The 17,016-nt window shown below is 48.5% G+C and overlaps 1 protein-coding gene across 15 annotated transcripts in view; it reads right to left on the minus strand.

Annotated features, from left to right (window-relative positions):
• SLC4A4 (solute carrier family 4 member 4) overlaps positions 1-17,016 on the minus strand; it is a 215,152-nt gene that overhangs the window by 14,665 nt on the left and 183,471 nt on the right. For all 15 annotated transcript variants that reach the window (XM_054202257.1, XM_054202265.1, XM_054202259.1 and 12 more), the window contains 7 exons: positions 16,357-16,628; positions 12,544-12,614; positions 11,091-11,279; positions 8,913-9,026; positions 8,397-8,558; positions 3,717-3,895; positions 2,280-2,352 (listed from right to left, as the gene is read on the minus strand). In XM_054202257.1, the coding sequence (XP_054058232.1) occupies positions 2,280-2,352; positions 3,717-3,895; positions 8,397-8,558; positions 8,913-9,026; positions 11,091-11,279; positions 12,544-12,614; positions 16,357-16,628 (1,060 nt within the window). The remainder of the gene's footprint in view (positions 1-2,279; positions 2,353-3,716; positions 3,896-8,396; positions 8,559-8,912; positions 9,027-11,090; positions 11,280-12,543; positions 12,615-16,356; positions 16,629-17,016) is intronic.

Raw genomic sequence — 17,016 nt, forward strand, 5'->3', positions numbered from 1 at the left:
ACTTCGGCACATTATCCCGCAGAGTAGCAAGCGGCGCTTTCCTTTTGGAAGACTTTCTTTTGGCAAAGTATTCACTAGCTATGGGGTTGCTGGCTTCGGCGCTCCCAGCAAACCTGCTGCGAGCCAAGAGAATTAAAAATGTATTTATAGGAAAGTGCCTGTCATTCTCCTAGCAGGGCTGAGGATGTTTCTGGGGAGATCTGCCATTAACTGAGCAGAAACATCCGCAACGTTCCAAAAACCAGAGCAAACACCGCAAAAGCCACAAAAAACAAGAGCTGGGATTATTCTGTGGGTTGCCTCTTATATTGGATTGGGGATCGCTAACGTTCAGTTTGCCGCTGGCGTGAGGAGGCTGAAATGTTCTGCAATGCCTTGAGCAAAGCAAAGCCCTCTGGGGCAGGAGACCCTGCCACTGGAGTTTGCTAAAGGTCCTGACGCGCTGCCAGGGACTTCTCTCGCTGGCACGTGGGCGAGGAGCGTGCCGCTTTATCCTCAGGCGTCCTCCCGCCGGCATCTTCCCCCACACGCGTCCTTTAGGGGAAGCACAGGCAAGCAATTAACGAACGAGGCAATAAGAGGGGAAATAACAGACCCCGGTGGAATAGAGGAAGAGAGACCTTGCAGGGAAAGGTCACATGAGCTAACGAACAGAATTATCGCAATCAGGCATTAAATTAAGGGCATGGAAATGCCTGTTTGTGCAGAGGAGGAAACTGTTACCAAGGCACAAAAAGTTGCTAGTTGTCTAAACAACCTTAGAAATCAAGAATAGGAACGCACTTGACTTGTAAAGCCACTTTCTCCACTTTATAGACAGGCGGCACCATTGCTCTCTGCCTCCGCCCCTTCAGGCTCACATCTAGCGGTGCTTCACAGGCCCCGTGGCTTCCAACCTCCTCGTGACCAAAAACTCAGCGGCCTCCTCCAGAAACGCTTCTCCAGACACCCGTCTGCTCCGTCGCGGTGTTACGGTGCCCGGTGACACTGTTTCAGTACGTATGTTCCCCATTTTGACATCTTCTGCTCGTACCATCGGTCTACGGGTCCCTGGAGATGGACTTGCAGAGCTGACATCTCCTGTTGTACAGTATTCCTGCGCTCGGCGCCACTGAAACCATCATCCCGGGAGAAGAAGGCAGTATCCTCCACAAGCCGTGGATAAGCAGGTTTTCCAGTTTCGTTCTATGATCCGATGATCCACCAAGGCCAACGTTTCTCTGTGGCCACGTGCCGACAAATTTCAGGTCTTGGAAAATAGCTAGCTACCTAGATTAAACGGTCCATCAGCAGCACATCCGTTCAGAGCCTTGGCTAAACTCACAAGAGAAAAAAAAAATCCAGGAGATTAAGAAATCACATTTAATTGCACTGCTTCCTCCAGAAACACATTTTCCATACTGCTAAGCCGGGCATCGCTTCTGAGCAATAAGGGATGTGCTGTTTCAGGAAGATCCGGCCCAAAAGAGTGAAAATGTGACTGTTGTGCTGGCTTTTTTACAAAAAAACGGGCATGCTGCAGCAGCCTCACACTGCTGAGGTGTGTGTGCCTGGGGAGGGTTCAGCTCTGCTACAGCAGCGGTCCCAAATCCCAAAGATTTTGGGCCAAAACTGTACCCACGGGCTAATATCATCAGCTGTAGGCTCTGCTCATTGCCACCAGTTCTGCGTATTCTCTTTCACGAAAAAAAACCCCACCTTCTCTCAGTGGGCCATGCATATACCCTATCAGTAAGCACCAAATGAAGATTTTCTTCAGGTGTACGTGTCAAGATGCGCACACACTCAAATAAATGCAAATATACTTTTAAACCTACGTATCCATCTGGTAACCCGCGTCTTCCACACAGCAACTCTACCGCGCTGCCAACCATCCTTCCATCAGGCCACCAGTATGCTCCCAAGCTTTATCCACAACATATTTTCCACAAACCACAGGCACGGCAGAGGTATAAGAGTGTAAAATAAAAGGAAACTTAACTTTATGCAAACACAGAAGAAAAAAAACAAACAAACTTTAAATGAAACAAACTCACAGCCCCCAAGACCACCAGCCCTGAACTTTGTCGCTATTACTATCTAGCACGCCACAACGATGTCATTTTTTCCTTCCAAAAGGAAGCTTCCAGAAAATTGTAAAATTGCGCGAGTAATTCTCGCTAATCTCCTTTTCCACGCTTCAGTGAGCTTTTTTAGTAGCTTAAAAATAGCCTGACAGTTGCTGTGGCCTTACTTCGGCTGCATGAGCCAAAGGAAAGCGGGAAAGGTGATGTCCTTACCTTCAGGATGGGCGCCATGAAGACAGACACGCCGGTCAGGATGAAAACGATGACCCCGGTGACTCTCTGCTCCCTGAAACAAAACCATGGGGTGAGCAGCATGGCTCCAGCTTTCCCTCTGCTTTTATTCCCCCTCTCCGAGCGCTCAAAACCAGCCTAACACCCCTTTTTGCAGCCCCAGTTTTCAAAGCAGAGCGGCCATCGCAGGCCCACAGCGTCAGGGCAGGTACCTTGGATCCCGCTCCAGCCTCATAAATCTCTTTTTTTTAAATATCAGATCGGTGTTTGCACCCTGCAATAGCTCCGCTGTTTGTGGATCAACAGCGCATTGCTACCGCGTCAGGCGGAGCGTGTTTACACGTTAAACATTAGGAACTGTTAACTAGCAATCCAAATTCTCTGCCCGGCAGTATTCACAGCACGCAAATAGGTAATAAATCACCGGCCCTCCGCTCTTAGATTAGCAGCGTATTTCGAGTCCTGGTCATGGTATTCCAACAGTTGGATAAATGGTCCGGGCCCTTCGTGGGGTGCCGAACATGTGCCTTCATCGGCACCCGCAACCGCTCCCTACATCCAAAAAGACTTTCCCCAGGTAATATTTCAGAGTACTGAAAGTTAGGCTGTTAAATTTCCATTTAAATTTTTTATTTTCTACAAGCGGCCTGATTGCCAGAAGAGCTCCTATTGAAAACACTTCACCCCACTTAATTAAGGCAAACAAACACAGGAAAAATTGCTTGATTAAGTAGAGCTGATTGCTCTAGGCATGACAGGTTTACATTTTTTTACCATTATGTTTGCTAATGAATGCCTGTTTTGATTTCCACGGATAAGGAAACCTGCAGTAAATTTATCTCCTTCCTCAAAAACTGCACCCGATCTGGCCGAACCAGCTTTTGAGGAGTTACACGGGGATTTGTCCAAGGCATTGCCAGAGACCTGCGCTGCTAAATCTCACAGCCGGGCTTGGAAATACAAAGAAAGCAGCAGAAAATTCTTCGCAACCGCTTTGCGGTGTGCCGGGGGCACTAGAGCTCGCTCTGGGAAGCTTTGGGTATTTTGGGGTGACTTTGACGTGCGTGCTCCAAAGCGGATCGAGAAGAAGTCTAAGCTCCGGGGCGAAGTTTCCTTCCTCTTCTCCCCTTGCACAGGCTCTCCCCCATCTACGGGCATGCACGTCGTGCGACAGTTTTCTTGCTTTTCAAGAAAGGGTATTTGCAAATGGTCTAGGCCAGATGAATTTCTAACTGGATATATCCTCCACCGACAAAAAAAAGCTGTAAGGAAACGCAGCCGATCTGAAGATCTACAGCAAATCCAAGAGCTATTCCCCCTGAACCTCTGCAGGCGTCCTGCTCGAGGCAAGACCATTTATAGTACAAACTGATCTTTGCAGGCAAACAAGGCAATTAAGGCCTTTCTGGTTTGACATACCTCACTCCCAAAAACTTGGGCTGTTCTCCAGGGGCCGAAGTTTCTGTCTCCATCTTCAAGCTGTCGATGTGAGCTATGGAGATCACGGTAGCAGCAACGTACCAGGGCAGACCCATGAAGGAGCATATGATCATCAGAATGGCCACCCAGAACAAATCCAGATGGTATCCAGCACCTTTCTGTGAAGGAAGAAAGACAACCTTCAGCTTAGTTAGTCTCAATATCTACGGATCGTCCAGGGCTCCGGGAACAGAGACACATCAAGCAAGAGGCAGTTCCTTCTACGGCATCTTTTGGCCAGAATCGTCATAAGAAATAGCAAAGCAGGACGCATTAAGGGATGAATTATCCACACATACAGGGAAAACAGGTAAGTGTTACAGTTGCAGCAAGCTCTGACAACAACAGCAGAGGAGAGCAGCAGACCTGCAAGCAGCCTGGCAGAAGACCAAGGCCCTTGTGTACACTATGAAGTGCTGGGAGGTCAAGTTGGTACAAGCCAAGGCCTGCGACCAGTCCAAGAGCTCTTTGCAAAGGGACTGGAGACAGCAGACCACGAGCTGGAGACAATCTGAGAGCACCACCTTCACCAAAAAATATTTGGTGAGATACGCATTGTATCTTCTAAACAAGCAAGCTCTCAATATACTTTTTTTATATATAAATATATAAATATACACACACACACAACTCTCTTGGTTATAATGGGTTTACAGTGCTCTTGAAGGAGCTCTGCCTTGCCTCTTAAAAACCAAAAATGAAACCCCATTATAAAGTGCTATTTTTACAGTGTGGCCCCATTTTTTTCAGCAGAACACAGGGACCAGCAATCCAACGCCCAGCACCATCCCAGCCCCTGCTGCCATCCCAAGGCACGTTCGAAAACCCGATGACCCATTTTCACAATGCAAGACAGGGCAGCAAGAGAGTTTGGAGCGGACGAGTGGACAAGAAGATGGTCTGCAAAGCAGGAGAGCGGCTTGCGATGGCGGGAGCCGCTATCTGTCCTGCTGCTCTGCTACAGGACTACTTCTGCCACGGTGGGAGGCCAGGATTGGCACCTTTCTGCGCCAAATTATCTTGCATTGGTGTAAGCGACAGCTTGGGTGTGCACAGAGCTTTAAATACCCAAACCACCCTTGAAAACCAGCCCAAAGCCTAAGGTCCTGTATTTAGGATAGGAAGTGACTGTGGGATCTCACGGTTGGGACCTCACAACTGGTCTGAGCCCTGCTGGTCATGGCCTGGTGCTGGAGGCATCTTCCTCAACCCTAGGCCCTCTTGGGAAAAGCCACAAAACCAGCTGATGGGCTCATACCCTATCGAAAGGAGAAAGCTGCCCTCATTCTTTATTCCTTTTTAAAGACCTCTGATCTTCTCTTTTTTCAACCCTTTAATGAACTAACACAGGAAATCCACCAGTCACAAGCGCCAAGAGAAGATGTGAAGAAACAAAAGAGCCACCAAAGAAAGGGATCTTCAGAAAAACACTCGACAAATCTGCAAGGTTTGCTATTGTAAAGAAGATTAACCTTTTTTTAATCCTGTTCAATTTGATTTTATTGGAAAGAGTGAATGAGCTGGACCCACTTGGTGACCCAGGAGGGAAAGCAACCCAAGTCATCTTGAATAGTCCTCATTGTTTTCCTCATGCGGGCGCTGCTTACCTTGGCTGGCTGGCAGCACGGGGACGGACACTCAGTGACACCCAGCCCATGCTTTAGCAAGGCACTAGGGGAAAAAAAACCCCATCCTTCTTTTGGCCTACAGGAGATTTTGTGTACGGAGGTGTTTTTTGGTGCAGAGTAGCAGGGTCGGGCTTGAGAACCCCCAATTAAACAAAAGCATGTGCTCACAACCTTAACAAAGGAAGCAGGAAATAAATTTTTATATTAAGCAGCACTTTGCTGGAGTGTTTATACCTTGTTACTGAAAAAGTGCACCCAGCGCTGATAGCATAACCATGTTCAGTGCCTATAAGCTGAGGAGATGAGGGGCCTCTTCTTCGCGGGGCAAGAACAGTGAATGTATTCTTCCAGCGATTAAGAAAACACTATGTCTGCTTAGTTAGGTGCAGGAGACAGACCTAAACCCGATATCGTGTCAATGGTTAGCCTCCCCCCGAGGAAGACGTGGGCACGGTATTGAGTTTATCTGCCCAGATCCAGATGGTAAAAAGCGATGTTCTAAGGTTGGTTTTTTTTTTACACCGGTCCCATAAACCATCCGCCAGCACTCGTCACTGCGCACAAACCTTTCCCATCCCCTGTCACTCTGACTTTCTCCTCCAGGTCAGGCTCACGATGGTCGTAAATCACACATCGGTTGTCTAATGTCCACAGTGACCATATGAATTGAAACATCCTCCCCTTCTTCAAGAAAAAGCTCCATTCCCAACTCAAGCTCTCAATTGCATCTCAATAGATATTTACATAATGACCCAGCACTACCTGTGTTTTGAGGGACTCTTCCCTCTCACGGGTTCGACCGCTTGAAACCTGTCCCATTAGCAGGAAGGGAGAGCCTTCTTTTACAGGAATTTAATATTTTTCAACAGAACTGACCGTGCAGGGAAAGGAAAAAGCCTACAGGCATGAAAAACCGCATAGCGCCGGTCTGGAAAGTTTATTTTAAAAACATGACTCCATCCTAGGCTGTTATAAGTCAGCGGATATAAAGCTCTTCTTTAAATAACATCCAACTGTGGCTATGCCCTTGGTATGTCCCAAATCTCTTCAGTTTATTGCTAGCATTTTCCGGCACTCTACGGCCAACGCAGCTGTCATACTTGGGCCACCTCTGGCCATAGTCACCACAGGAGGGGTCCTGCCATCGTCCCAGCGCCCCAAAACCTCCTTCGGAGCGGGTGACAGCCACACCCCCATGCCGTGCCCGCAACGCAAAGAAACCTTGTTCCGCCCACGGCTGGGAACGTCCGCCAGCGATCGTCTTACACGACAAACACGGTAAGAGGGGCTTGTGAGATCCAGAGCGACTTTGCCCGTAGCGATAAGGTGAGAGAGATTTTTGGCTCGGATGCAATAACACGGTGCTGCGCAAATTAAAATTAGGTCCCGGCTTAGGCTAAAGCAGAGCTCCCGAGAGAGGAAGCCCTTCCAAGCTCACAATTTCCCCCCACCGCGAGCCTGGGCACCCGAAAACGGGCACTCTCTGCAGATCCATGTGGACCTGGTGGAGCCACTCTGGCCACCCTCCTTTTCCTTTCCACGCCCATGCATCAGATTCATAAAGTCTCCCCTTATAGTCTATGACAGGAGCGCAGGAAGAAAGCCGACAACAACCACAAAGCAACTTTTTCTCCTTAAAAACAGCAGCAGATGATAGGGAATAGGCGCGTGTCTTTGAGGGAGGAAGGCGGTAAGCGGAAAATTAGATGTTAAGAGTCATTTGATGCTAGAAGAGAGGTTTGAGTTAGCTGGAGTTGAGTCTGGGACTAGTTTCTCTGGAGAACTAGAGTCTGTGAGGCGAAGCATGATTTGGCAGCACCGGCACTGCCAAAACCCAGCAGTTTTTCACACCAGCTGTAAGACAGCGAGCCATCAGACCCTTCTGCTGGCCCCAATCCTCTTCCTGAACGCCTTGTTGAAAATAACGCCAGAAAGAACGTCTGCCAAGCCTCCTCACTGGGAAGCACCCTACCCTTCCTAGGTGTTCCTTAACATCAGACCCGGGGACTTGTTTTAAAGGAATTAACAGTTTTGGTAGTATGTAAAAGCGTATTTGCTGGGCACAGCGGACAGCATGAGCTTTCCCTACACAAGCAAAGATGGGGAATGTCAGCCATCAACCAGTTTCTGACTGCATGGAAGTTAATGAATTTAATGGAAAAGCAGAGCGCACCAGGTGGACGCATACAGCGGTCAAGCACATAACTTTAAACGCGTGGATAGACGCGGATCTTCTTTCCTAGCCGATATTTAGAAGCTTCCTTTGCTATTCTCCAATGTTGACAGTTGGAGAGTGAAGCTCTTGCAAGGAAAGAGCAAAATATTGTAAAGATTTTAAGAAAACTTACGAGTTTATGTTGACATGAAAAGGGGCTTTAAACAAAAAATCTGCCTCTCAAAGGAGGGCTGCTCTAATTTCTTCTGGCTCTAGCCACATGGTTTAGTGGTCATTTTGGTGATGGCTGGACTCGACGATCTTAAAGGTCCATTCCAACCTAGACAATTCTATGATTCTATGAGCAGCGAGTAGGATGCGATGGGTCTAAGTCTTTTCCTTCCCCTAGGGAAGGGGTAGCTGGCTGGTTTGGTGAAATCCGCCTATTCCTGGCACGGGACCTGTTTGCGAAGGAAAAGGGAGGAGCAATCCCAAAGCTTCTCATGTGGGAACACTTCGGGCCACAGGATGGTGAAGCCAATCAAAATTAGGAAGTGTTTACTGAACGAGACATTGCAAGTTGGCCCTGCACAGGGTTCTTGCTTTAGGAGGAAGGCAAACGCTGTTTGTGCAACACTCAAGATTTCAACTGAATCAGTGGTTTTCCCGGCAAAAACTCTACGCTAGTCAACAAAATAAATATTGTTGTTAAACACCAGCAATGATGTTTCTGAGGTGGCAAGTACGTTCAACACTGCCACGGGCCCTCCTCCATCTCTAGCACAGAAAAACACCGGGCAGCTCTTTGTCCGTGTGCAAGACACGAAGCACACCCACCTTGAGCTTGTGCTCCTTCCTGTTGACGATGACGGCTGTGATTTGCTGGTCCATGAAGATGAGGATAGTCACCAGCAGTGCAGGGATCGCTGCTGCCAGGTACACCCACCACGGGTTCCCTCCAAAAGGTGGGATAAACCAACCCCTCTCGGGACTGGTTGGCTTTTAAGGGCAAGGAAAGGAAAACTTGCATTAGAGCTGCCATACGGGAGTGACGACATCCCAAATTCACTTGTACTTCCAGTAATGGGGCTACGGGGAGACACTTGAGGTTTGAGACAATTTCATCCTTCCCATTAACAGCAACAAAATGTTCAAAGTATGGAGGCAGGATTTAGGAGATACATCAGCCAACCCAAATGATGCTAATAAAAAGGACACCATTTGAGTAAAACGGTCCTTTTTCACAAAGCTGACAACTCTCCTGCTTTGAGGGCGAGTTATTTTATACAGGGCAGATGGGGGGAAAAGGGAATCTCTTCCAAAGGCCACCGAACAAAGCTGACAATGACGTACCTTGAATTCACTTGGCACAATTAGTTTTGGTGTGTCCACACCTACCAGGGCATCTATTCCACAGAAAATCAAAATGGACAGGATAATGGCAAAGTCACTGATGAGCTTCCGGGCCTGAAACAGAAGTTGATATCAGAACGGTAGTTAGCACCATGAAACGCCATTTCACCCACGCTTTAGTTTCGACGTGATACTCCAGGCTTGCATTTGGTGGCAATCCAAGCTCATCGTTCCTTCTTTTGTAGAAACAAAACCATGCGTTGTCACGTCTGGCGCCATTTGCCTAAATGTGCCTTTGGTACTTTATTGCTTTGTCTGAAAGCCAAACAATTAAGCCTAAATGGAAGTATGAAAACTAAGCCCAAGGAAAAAGAAAACTGCTATTCTAAGAAACTCCCACATTAATTTTTCAAGGCAGTCTCAGTGATGTTACGTTCGACGGCAGCCACCAACCAGTGGTATGGAGACCTAGCTCCTCCCCAGCAGCGTCTGAAAGGACTTTCAGCTTCCAATATTACAGATAATGAACATTTGTAAACAAACCTAAAAAAACTGTGACTTTTTTAGACATGTAAAATATTGTTTCCTTCTGCTTGCCTTCTCATGTCTGATTCTTTAGGGTCCACGTGTTCCATGTTTTTCTATGCAGGGCCACAGATGGCTTTTTTGACACGAGCTGAGCTTCTCATGTTATCACAGGGTTCCTACGGTACGCAGCTTTAACAAAACATACCATGTTATCCCCAGACTCCATTCTTTTAACATGACTGACTTCGCAACGCGGATTTTAAAAAAATGAGAAAGGGAAGAAATGGTATTTTACACCAGACAATGGAAACAGTCACAAACTTCCCTTTAGAAGATGGGAAGACCCAAACTTCCACGACGGATGAGATGTCCTGGCAGAGTTTACACTGTTTGCTGTTCAAGTAATAAATCAACTTAAGCAGACAGGAAAACAAACTACGCTTCTCAGCGAAACCCTCAACATGCCGTACGTCATCGGAATATGACAACTTAAAGCTGCCACTGGTCAGACCCCGAAATTTAACCGGGCAGGACCCACTGTGCTTGTCTGTATCTGTGGGGTCTTGTAGAGCTGTTGTTCCTTCCAGGCTTCCTGGGCTCACACGGTTACAGATAAATTGAGCCACATTCCAGCCCGGATGGAATTTGTTTCTTTTTTATTAAAAATAATAGAGGTTTGTAACACAGCAGAAGAGTAAACATCCATGCAGGGTAAATCCCCGCGTGTCAAGATGCCAAAAACAGGGCGGGGGGTCAGGTCTCAGAGGGAAACAGGGCTTTGGTACATATGGAAACCACCAGCTCATGCGCATGTTGTGGTAACTTTAGCTGGGGAGACAAAAGAAGCAGATGCACCTGAGAGGTGCGTGTAAACTGAGAAAAACCTTGTTTAAATCCATGCAGAGGTTTTTCAGCTCATCCTTATTTTGCATCTGACCCTCAGAGAAGAAAGGGAGTTTCTGCTTTAGGTCCCTACCATAACAGGCAGGCCGGGCACGGACCGTAGTCGAGTTCAACATTTTTGCACTGATTCCTAAGTATTTCAAACGCTACTTGGTAACATCAAAGACGCATCTGTTCTCCTGTCCTACATGGACAGCTGGCTTACCCACTTTTACTCAGTGACAAAGTGAAGGGCTTCTTTTATCCTCCCCAAATACTCTGGCTATAAGCAGGGAAATTTCTGCCCTAACGATTAATAGCCCCTTTTGGTCGTTTGATCTCTGTTAGAACGTCCCCGCATCCTGCCCCAGAGGCAGTACATCACATTAAGCTGTGTATCCTACACTGAAAACGGCCTGAAGGACTCTTCCGATTTCTTAAGGCTGATAAACTACATCGTTGCGTATCTCGGCTTGGAAGTCTTGTGGTCAGCACCCTGAAAATCACTGCCACTTCCCCACGACAGATCATGGCTCATTTTGGCTCTTCTGCTGCTTACTCATGCCCTCCAGAAACGTCGAGAGAGTGACAGCGAAGCAATCCCGGACACGCCTTGGTTAACCATGTTTTTACCTCAACCAAATCAACCTGGCTTCCCTGCAAAGCGTTTCTCCCTCTGCGGGCGACAGTGATACCAAAGGGAAGGCTGATCTTTGCACTCCGAAAGAGTAAAAAAACCAGACTGCTGGGGTGAAAGGAGATACTTACAGTGGTTGGAAAGTAGCGACTGGTCTTGAATTTCTTCAGGGCCATGGAGCAGGTGTAAGTGCCAAAGAAGAGGATGAAAGACATGAGGGTGATGTCAGGGACGTAGCCACAGTTGTTGCCCACAAGTCGTCCTCCGTATTTCAAGCACTCCTTTGTTGTCAGAGATGACCAGTCAATGGTGGTGTTGTACTGCAGGAAAGAGAAAGAACATTTCCATAACGCTGCGCTTGTGCCAGGATAGGAACGGGGACTGAACATCAGGAAAAATACTGGGAGGAAAAGAGAGGGATGGAGCAGGAGGCTAAAAACCCCTGTGCTTGTGCGCAGGTAGAACGGATTTTAACCTGGACATAGGATGATATTACCTGGGAAGCAAGGACAGGCTGAGGCCTCCCTCAGTTCTTCGCCTTCCTCGTAGGCATGCCTCCCTTCTCCCAAGACCAACCATCAAATGCTAAACCCACAAAACCCGAGAAGACTCCTTCTTGTTAATGGAACAGAAGAGGCAACAGGCACTCTTCTCCTGATGGTTGGGCTGATTCGGAGCTGGGGGCTGCTCAGCACTTCCCCAGGCATTATTTTCTGCAGAAGAAGGTGGCTCTCATCTCCGGCCGTTCCTCATCTCCAGCCCTTCCAGAAGCAGCCACCTCAGATGCTCAGGGACCGCAGCCAGCCAACGGAGGTGGCCAAGGAGCAGTAATGGGCACACGAGGTGCAGCCTGGCCATCGGGAGACCTCGTTGCTATTTCTTCACCCTGTAACTGACCCCCTCGGGCAACGCTCTTGGCCTTCAGGTTTGTGTCTCGGGCTCCTAGTGCCTGCAGATGGTGCCCAGCTCAGAAACCATTCCCTGCCCGCTGGGACACTTGATGCCACACAAGAGTGGCCACCACATGAAAAGAAACACAGACAGGCAGGGTCTGCGTTCTTCAGCAGAAAGCTGTCATTCTGTGTCTCAACTCACTTCCCCTGCATCAAACACAAACACATCTGGCCCTGTCAAGCTCCATTTCTTTCTCTTCATCCTCCAAATAAGTGAAATGTGGAAAAGTCAGGGTCAGCTACAGAAAAATCCAAGAACTGTATGGAAAGGGGACGTTCCAAAGGATGAGGTGGCCAGAACCCTCCTACCATTGCAGCCCTGGACGCAAGGATCCGACTAATCCCCCAGGAGAACCACGTGCATCCTGCCAACACACACAGATCAGACCCGCATGAAAGTGGTGGCTATTATCAAATTGTGCACAACAGCATTCCGTACACAGGACTACGAGAAAACCTTGGAGCATCAAGTGAGGGTGCCAAAAGGGGCAGTGTCACGTTTTCACAGTGTCCGCGGGAGGGTTTTCTCCCTGCGACCAATTCCTGATCCGCTGGCAGGGTCCAGCAGAAACGCGCGGCACGTACAGCCTTCCCAGATCAGATAATCCCCGTCCTCCCAAAGGGCACTCACCGCCTCCGCAGAGGAATAGAAGGGCTCATCGGCTGACGGCACCATTGTCCCGTTAAACAACGAGCTATTAACTGCAAAGAGAGGGCAGAAAAAGGAATACCGTGAAGCGTGATGCAAAGAAGGAAAGGAAATTTCAACTATTAAATCCCTTGTTAGCTCCATCAAACTGCAATGCGAGTCAAAAGTACTGTTCCAGACTGACTCAAAAGCAGCAGTCATCAATCCCTGAAAAAAATCGGAAAGAAAAGGTGAAGTGAAACATAATTCAAACCTAAGTGGGGTTTTTTTGAAGTTCATTGTAAAAAAAATATAGAAAACAAGACAGACAATATAATATTTCACGGTTTTGCGATATTTTTCTAACAATTTCTGGATTAAAAAAAATATCCACAGAACACTCCTAAGTATTAGTTTAAAATTAATGCACAACCCCAAAGCTATCCAGAAAAGCAAAATGCATTTCAGAATCCAGCACAAAACACATTTTTTGAGCTAATAGAAAAAGACGAAGCGCAATTGAAATCAGCAGGATGGGGATAATTTGTTTGAAAAGAGGGGCAGCATTCACTGTGACAACGATACATGCGCTCCTTTTGTTTTCGCGAGATTATAAATCATTTATTTGAAATTTCATTTAGAAATGCAATCCCTCCTGAAAATAGGCTTGTCAACTACGTCCTCATGTTTTATTTAGCTTTTGCACGTACTCTCATGTCTGACGAGAATATTTAAGTCGTATTAAAGTATCGCATAGCTCACATTTGTTTAGCTGGAGAAAGACTAAGTGCATTTGTCTTCTCTGCTACTGAAATGACACCACAGTCTAAATAAGCAGTGGGACATCTATAGATGTAGGCAATCTTCCCCCAGCCCTTGACGAGTAAGATCCATGACTTGGATTTTGATGTGCCTCAAAGCATTATTGCAGATTTTGCTGCCGGCGTCTTCCCTGCGTTGGTGGGACCACAGAATCACAGGATGGTTTGGGTGGGAAGGGACCTTAAAGCCCACCCAGTGCCACCCCCTGCCCTGGGCAGGGACACCTCCCACCAGCCCAGGTCGCTCCAAGCCCCGTCCAACCTGGCCTTGAACTCCTCCAGGGATGGGGCAGCCACAGCTTCTCTGGGCAACCTGGGCCACTGTCCCACCGCCCCCATAGCCAAGAATTTCTTCCTAATCTTTTATCAAAATCTCCCCTTTTCCAGTTTAAAGCCATTCCCCCTCATCCTAAGGCTCCCCTCCCTGCTCCAGAGTCCATCCCCAGCTTTCCTGGAGCCCCTTGAGAGACTGGAAGGGGCTGGAAGGTCTCCCCGGAGCCTTCTCTTCTCCAGGCTGAACCCCCCCAGCTCTCTCAGCCTGTCCTCACAGCAGAGGGGCTCCAGCCCTCCCACCATCTCCGGGGCCCTCAAAGGCGTTATTTTACCATCCTGTGGCAAGTGTGGTGGGGCTGGTGAGACGCTGCTCCTGAGCCATGCAAGCTAAGGGCTGATGCACCAACTCTGGAGCCAAATCTTAATGGCACAGAGATTAAAACCAACAGTAAAAAGCCTGAAGCGGAGCACGAGGAAAGAGGCGTCACCTTCGCCCTGTGGCATGACCAAAAAAAAATAACCAATAACCTCCACTTACTTTGGCAAAAAGCAAATAAATCTCCAGCAGAAGCCCCGACAGCTTACCAAGCACTGCTTAAATACCCCAACAGGCATCATCTGCACTAGAGGAAAACCACCGGAAAGGAAGCACCTGCCACCACATTACGCTTCGCTTCCTAGAACCAGGCACCCCCTTTTGCCAATCTGGGCATTTTTATTCCATTTCCTCATGCAGGAGAGAAAGCTTCCAGACTTTCCGGGAGGAAACATTAGCATAAAGGCTAACTGATGTCCTAATGCTCCCTTTGGCATCTGCTTACAAAACCTGCTGCTGCGAGACCTTCCACACTCTGGGGCTTTGTTTCCAAGGCATTCGCTATGCCGCTGGGATCGCAGCTTGCTTTGGGGTCAGTGTGGATCTCCTCGCTTATCTTCCTTCTCCCCTTTGTCCTGAGCCAAAACGGCCACTGGTTCACTCTTGCATGTTGAGAGAGAAAAATTAAGAGAAGGAAAAACCTCCTCTGTAGCTGTGACGAGCAGCTGATGTGGAAACCGGCGGATTGAAGGAGCAGGAATTAAATCTGTGCTGTCTTCTGCCGAGGGACGCTCCCTGGGCTCATGCAGAGCCCTGGCCATGCAGACACACACGTGTTTCGGCGTGTTTCGGACCCGCGAAAGGCTGAACCGTCAGTGTCAGGACTGACATGCCAGCAGCTATTTAACAGCCCACTGGAAAATTCCGTGCTTACGTGCACCAAATCCACTGTGGAAGGCCACGCCGCGGTGCGGAGAATAGCCAAAGGCACCCAGCCAGTGCCACTGGCTCTGCCAGTACCGTAACTCCAGCACCTGCTGCTTTACGCACAGAAGCCTCAGATGACTTTTTGAGCTTGTCCTGGACTGAGTTTAAATATGGGATCGCTCCATTAGCTGCTCCGTTCCCAGAGAGTTTGCTCTTTCACATCTTCTCCCTCAACTTTGGCAGCTTCTGGAGCGCTTCGTGCCTGAGGTGCCGCAGACTGGGGCAGGTCGGTGCGGGAGAGCTCGGTGGGGTTGGAGGGTTACCTGCCCCAGTACTACCTGGTCACTCCTCCTGCTCAAGGTTTATCCAATGCTACTTGAAAAACTAAGGATGAATCATTCGTAGATGATGACGATAAGGTCATCTTTACGTGTGGGCTTCTGCCACGCGGTTCCGTTTCCTCTACACATCCCAGCTGCACCACCACGTTTGCCCCGGGTCTGTCCCGGAGGCGTTTAGATGGGAAGTGGAGACTTTCAACTCAGCGTTGACCATTCTCCATCGTCCTACCTCAAAAAAGAAACCACCCCGCCATTCATATGGAAGCAGAACCAGGCTGACATCCAAGCGCTTGCAGAGATCCTACATTTGATAGCTCACGTGGGCACCCAGCTCCCAGGGATCCGGTTCCCGACACCTTTCGCACAGAGGCGGGCAGCAGCAACGAGAAGCTTTTCCTGTTTGACAGGTATGTCCAGATAACCTGAAGTTTGCTTTGAGCGCAAACCAAGTTTCTTACTCACTCCCCATTGTTTGAGGGATCCTGGGAGCGGCCACAGCTTCCCTCATGGTACGAGCCAGCGCGCTTCTCTTTGTATTTGGGTTTTGTAACCTTTTGTTCCCGGTTGCGTCACCAGATCTATATGTATGGTGGCTATTTGCAGCCCACGCTCTAGTGATAGGCTGAACTCCTGCATATGCTTCCCTTCCGCTCCAGCCAGGAACTGTTTCTGCTTTTCCACTCATACAGGCAGCCAGGAGGTGGAAAACCACCCATGTTTGCGTAACGCCCTGAATAAATCCAGCTCCCGCACTTAACAAAACGACACGGCGGATACTGCGAGTCACCTGGTCACCGTGGCAGTGACCACGGTCACCACTTCTGTCCCTGCACAACCTTCTCAGAAGAATGCCTTCCATCATGAACAGCCACGGGGATGCAAGGAGACGAGGGGACAGAGACAGCTTCTCCACTGGTAGTGATGCTCACATGGAGGATTCCCAGGAATGTCGGCTACAAAATCATTCCAGTCACCACATAGGGCGAAATTCACCCCCGGCTTCAAAAAAAGGCTAAGATAGGATATCTGAAGAAGGATTAATCTATCTGTTTCTTATCGGGACTGCAGCACAACAGAAAAAGAAAGGAAAGGCAATCTCCTATCTGCAAATTGAAGAGCTAATTAAACATTCTCTTACCTGGATCTAATGGTTCACAGGCACAAGAGTAATGCGTGATATAGTCCACCTTGAACTCCGAGTTGATTGGGTAATGATCTGCCAGCTTAATCATCTTCTTGAAAGCATCGTAAATGAAGATGAAGCTGATCAGGGAGGAAAAACCTTCTTCGGTGAAGCGGGTGAAGTACTTGACGAGGAAGCTGGCGTCGGTAGCGACGAGAATGAGACACTGGAAGGCTGACCAAAGGCCGATCCAGAGACGAAACTCCAGGTAGTCAAAATCGTTGTCTCTGCAACGAGACAGGGGTGGCAGGAAGGCAAAAAATACCAGGGTTAGATAAATGCATGCAGGATGGTGACTTCTCCAAGAGAAGTGGTGACTGCACAGGGTCTGGGACCTGTGCTCATTTAGACTCAGTGAGAGCATCCCCAACGGCCAGGCTCTCTGTTTTCAGCCAGCCAACTCCATAAACGTCTGCAGTTTAATAGCCGAGGCGGCAGAAAACCATGCAGAAGTGATCGGTCTCACTTACGCCTCCGCTGATAAATGCTACCAGTGAATTCAAGCTCTTTCTAGGCTTCCCAGTAAAAATCCTCCCTTGGCAAACACCCACAGAGCTGTAAAGGCCCAAACATCCAGCTGTCCAGACCAAGAGCAGCTCAATGCTGACACCTTTC

Source organism: Rissa tridactyla, chromosome 5 (genome assembly GCF_028500815.1).
Source record: "Rissa tridactyla isolate bRisTri1 chromosome 5, bRisTri1.patW.cur.20221130, whole genome shotgun sequence".
Taxonomy (NCBI): domain Eukaryota; kingdom Metazoa; phylum Chordata; class Aves; order Charadriiformes; family Laridae; genus Rissa; species Rissa tridactyla.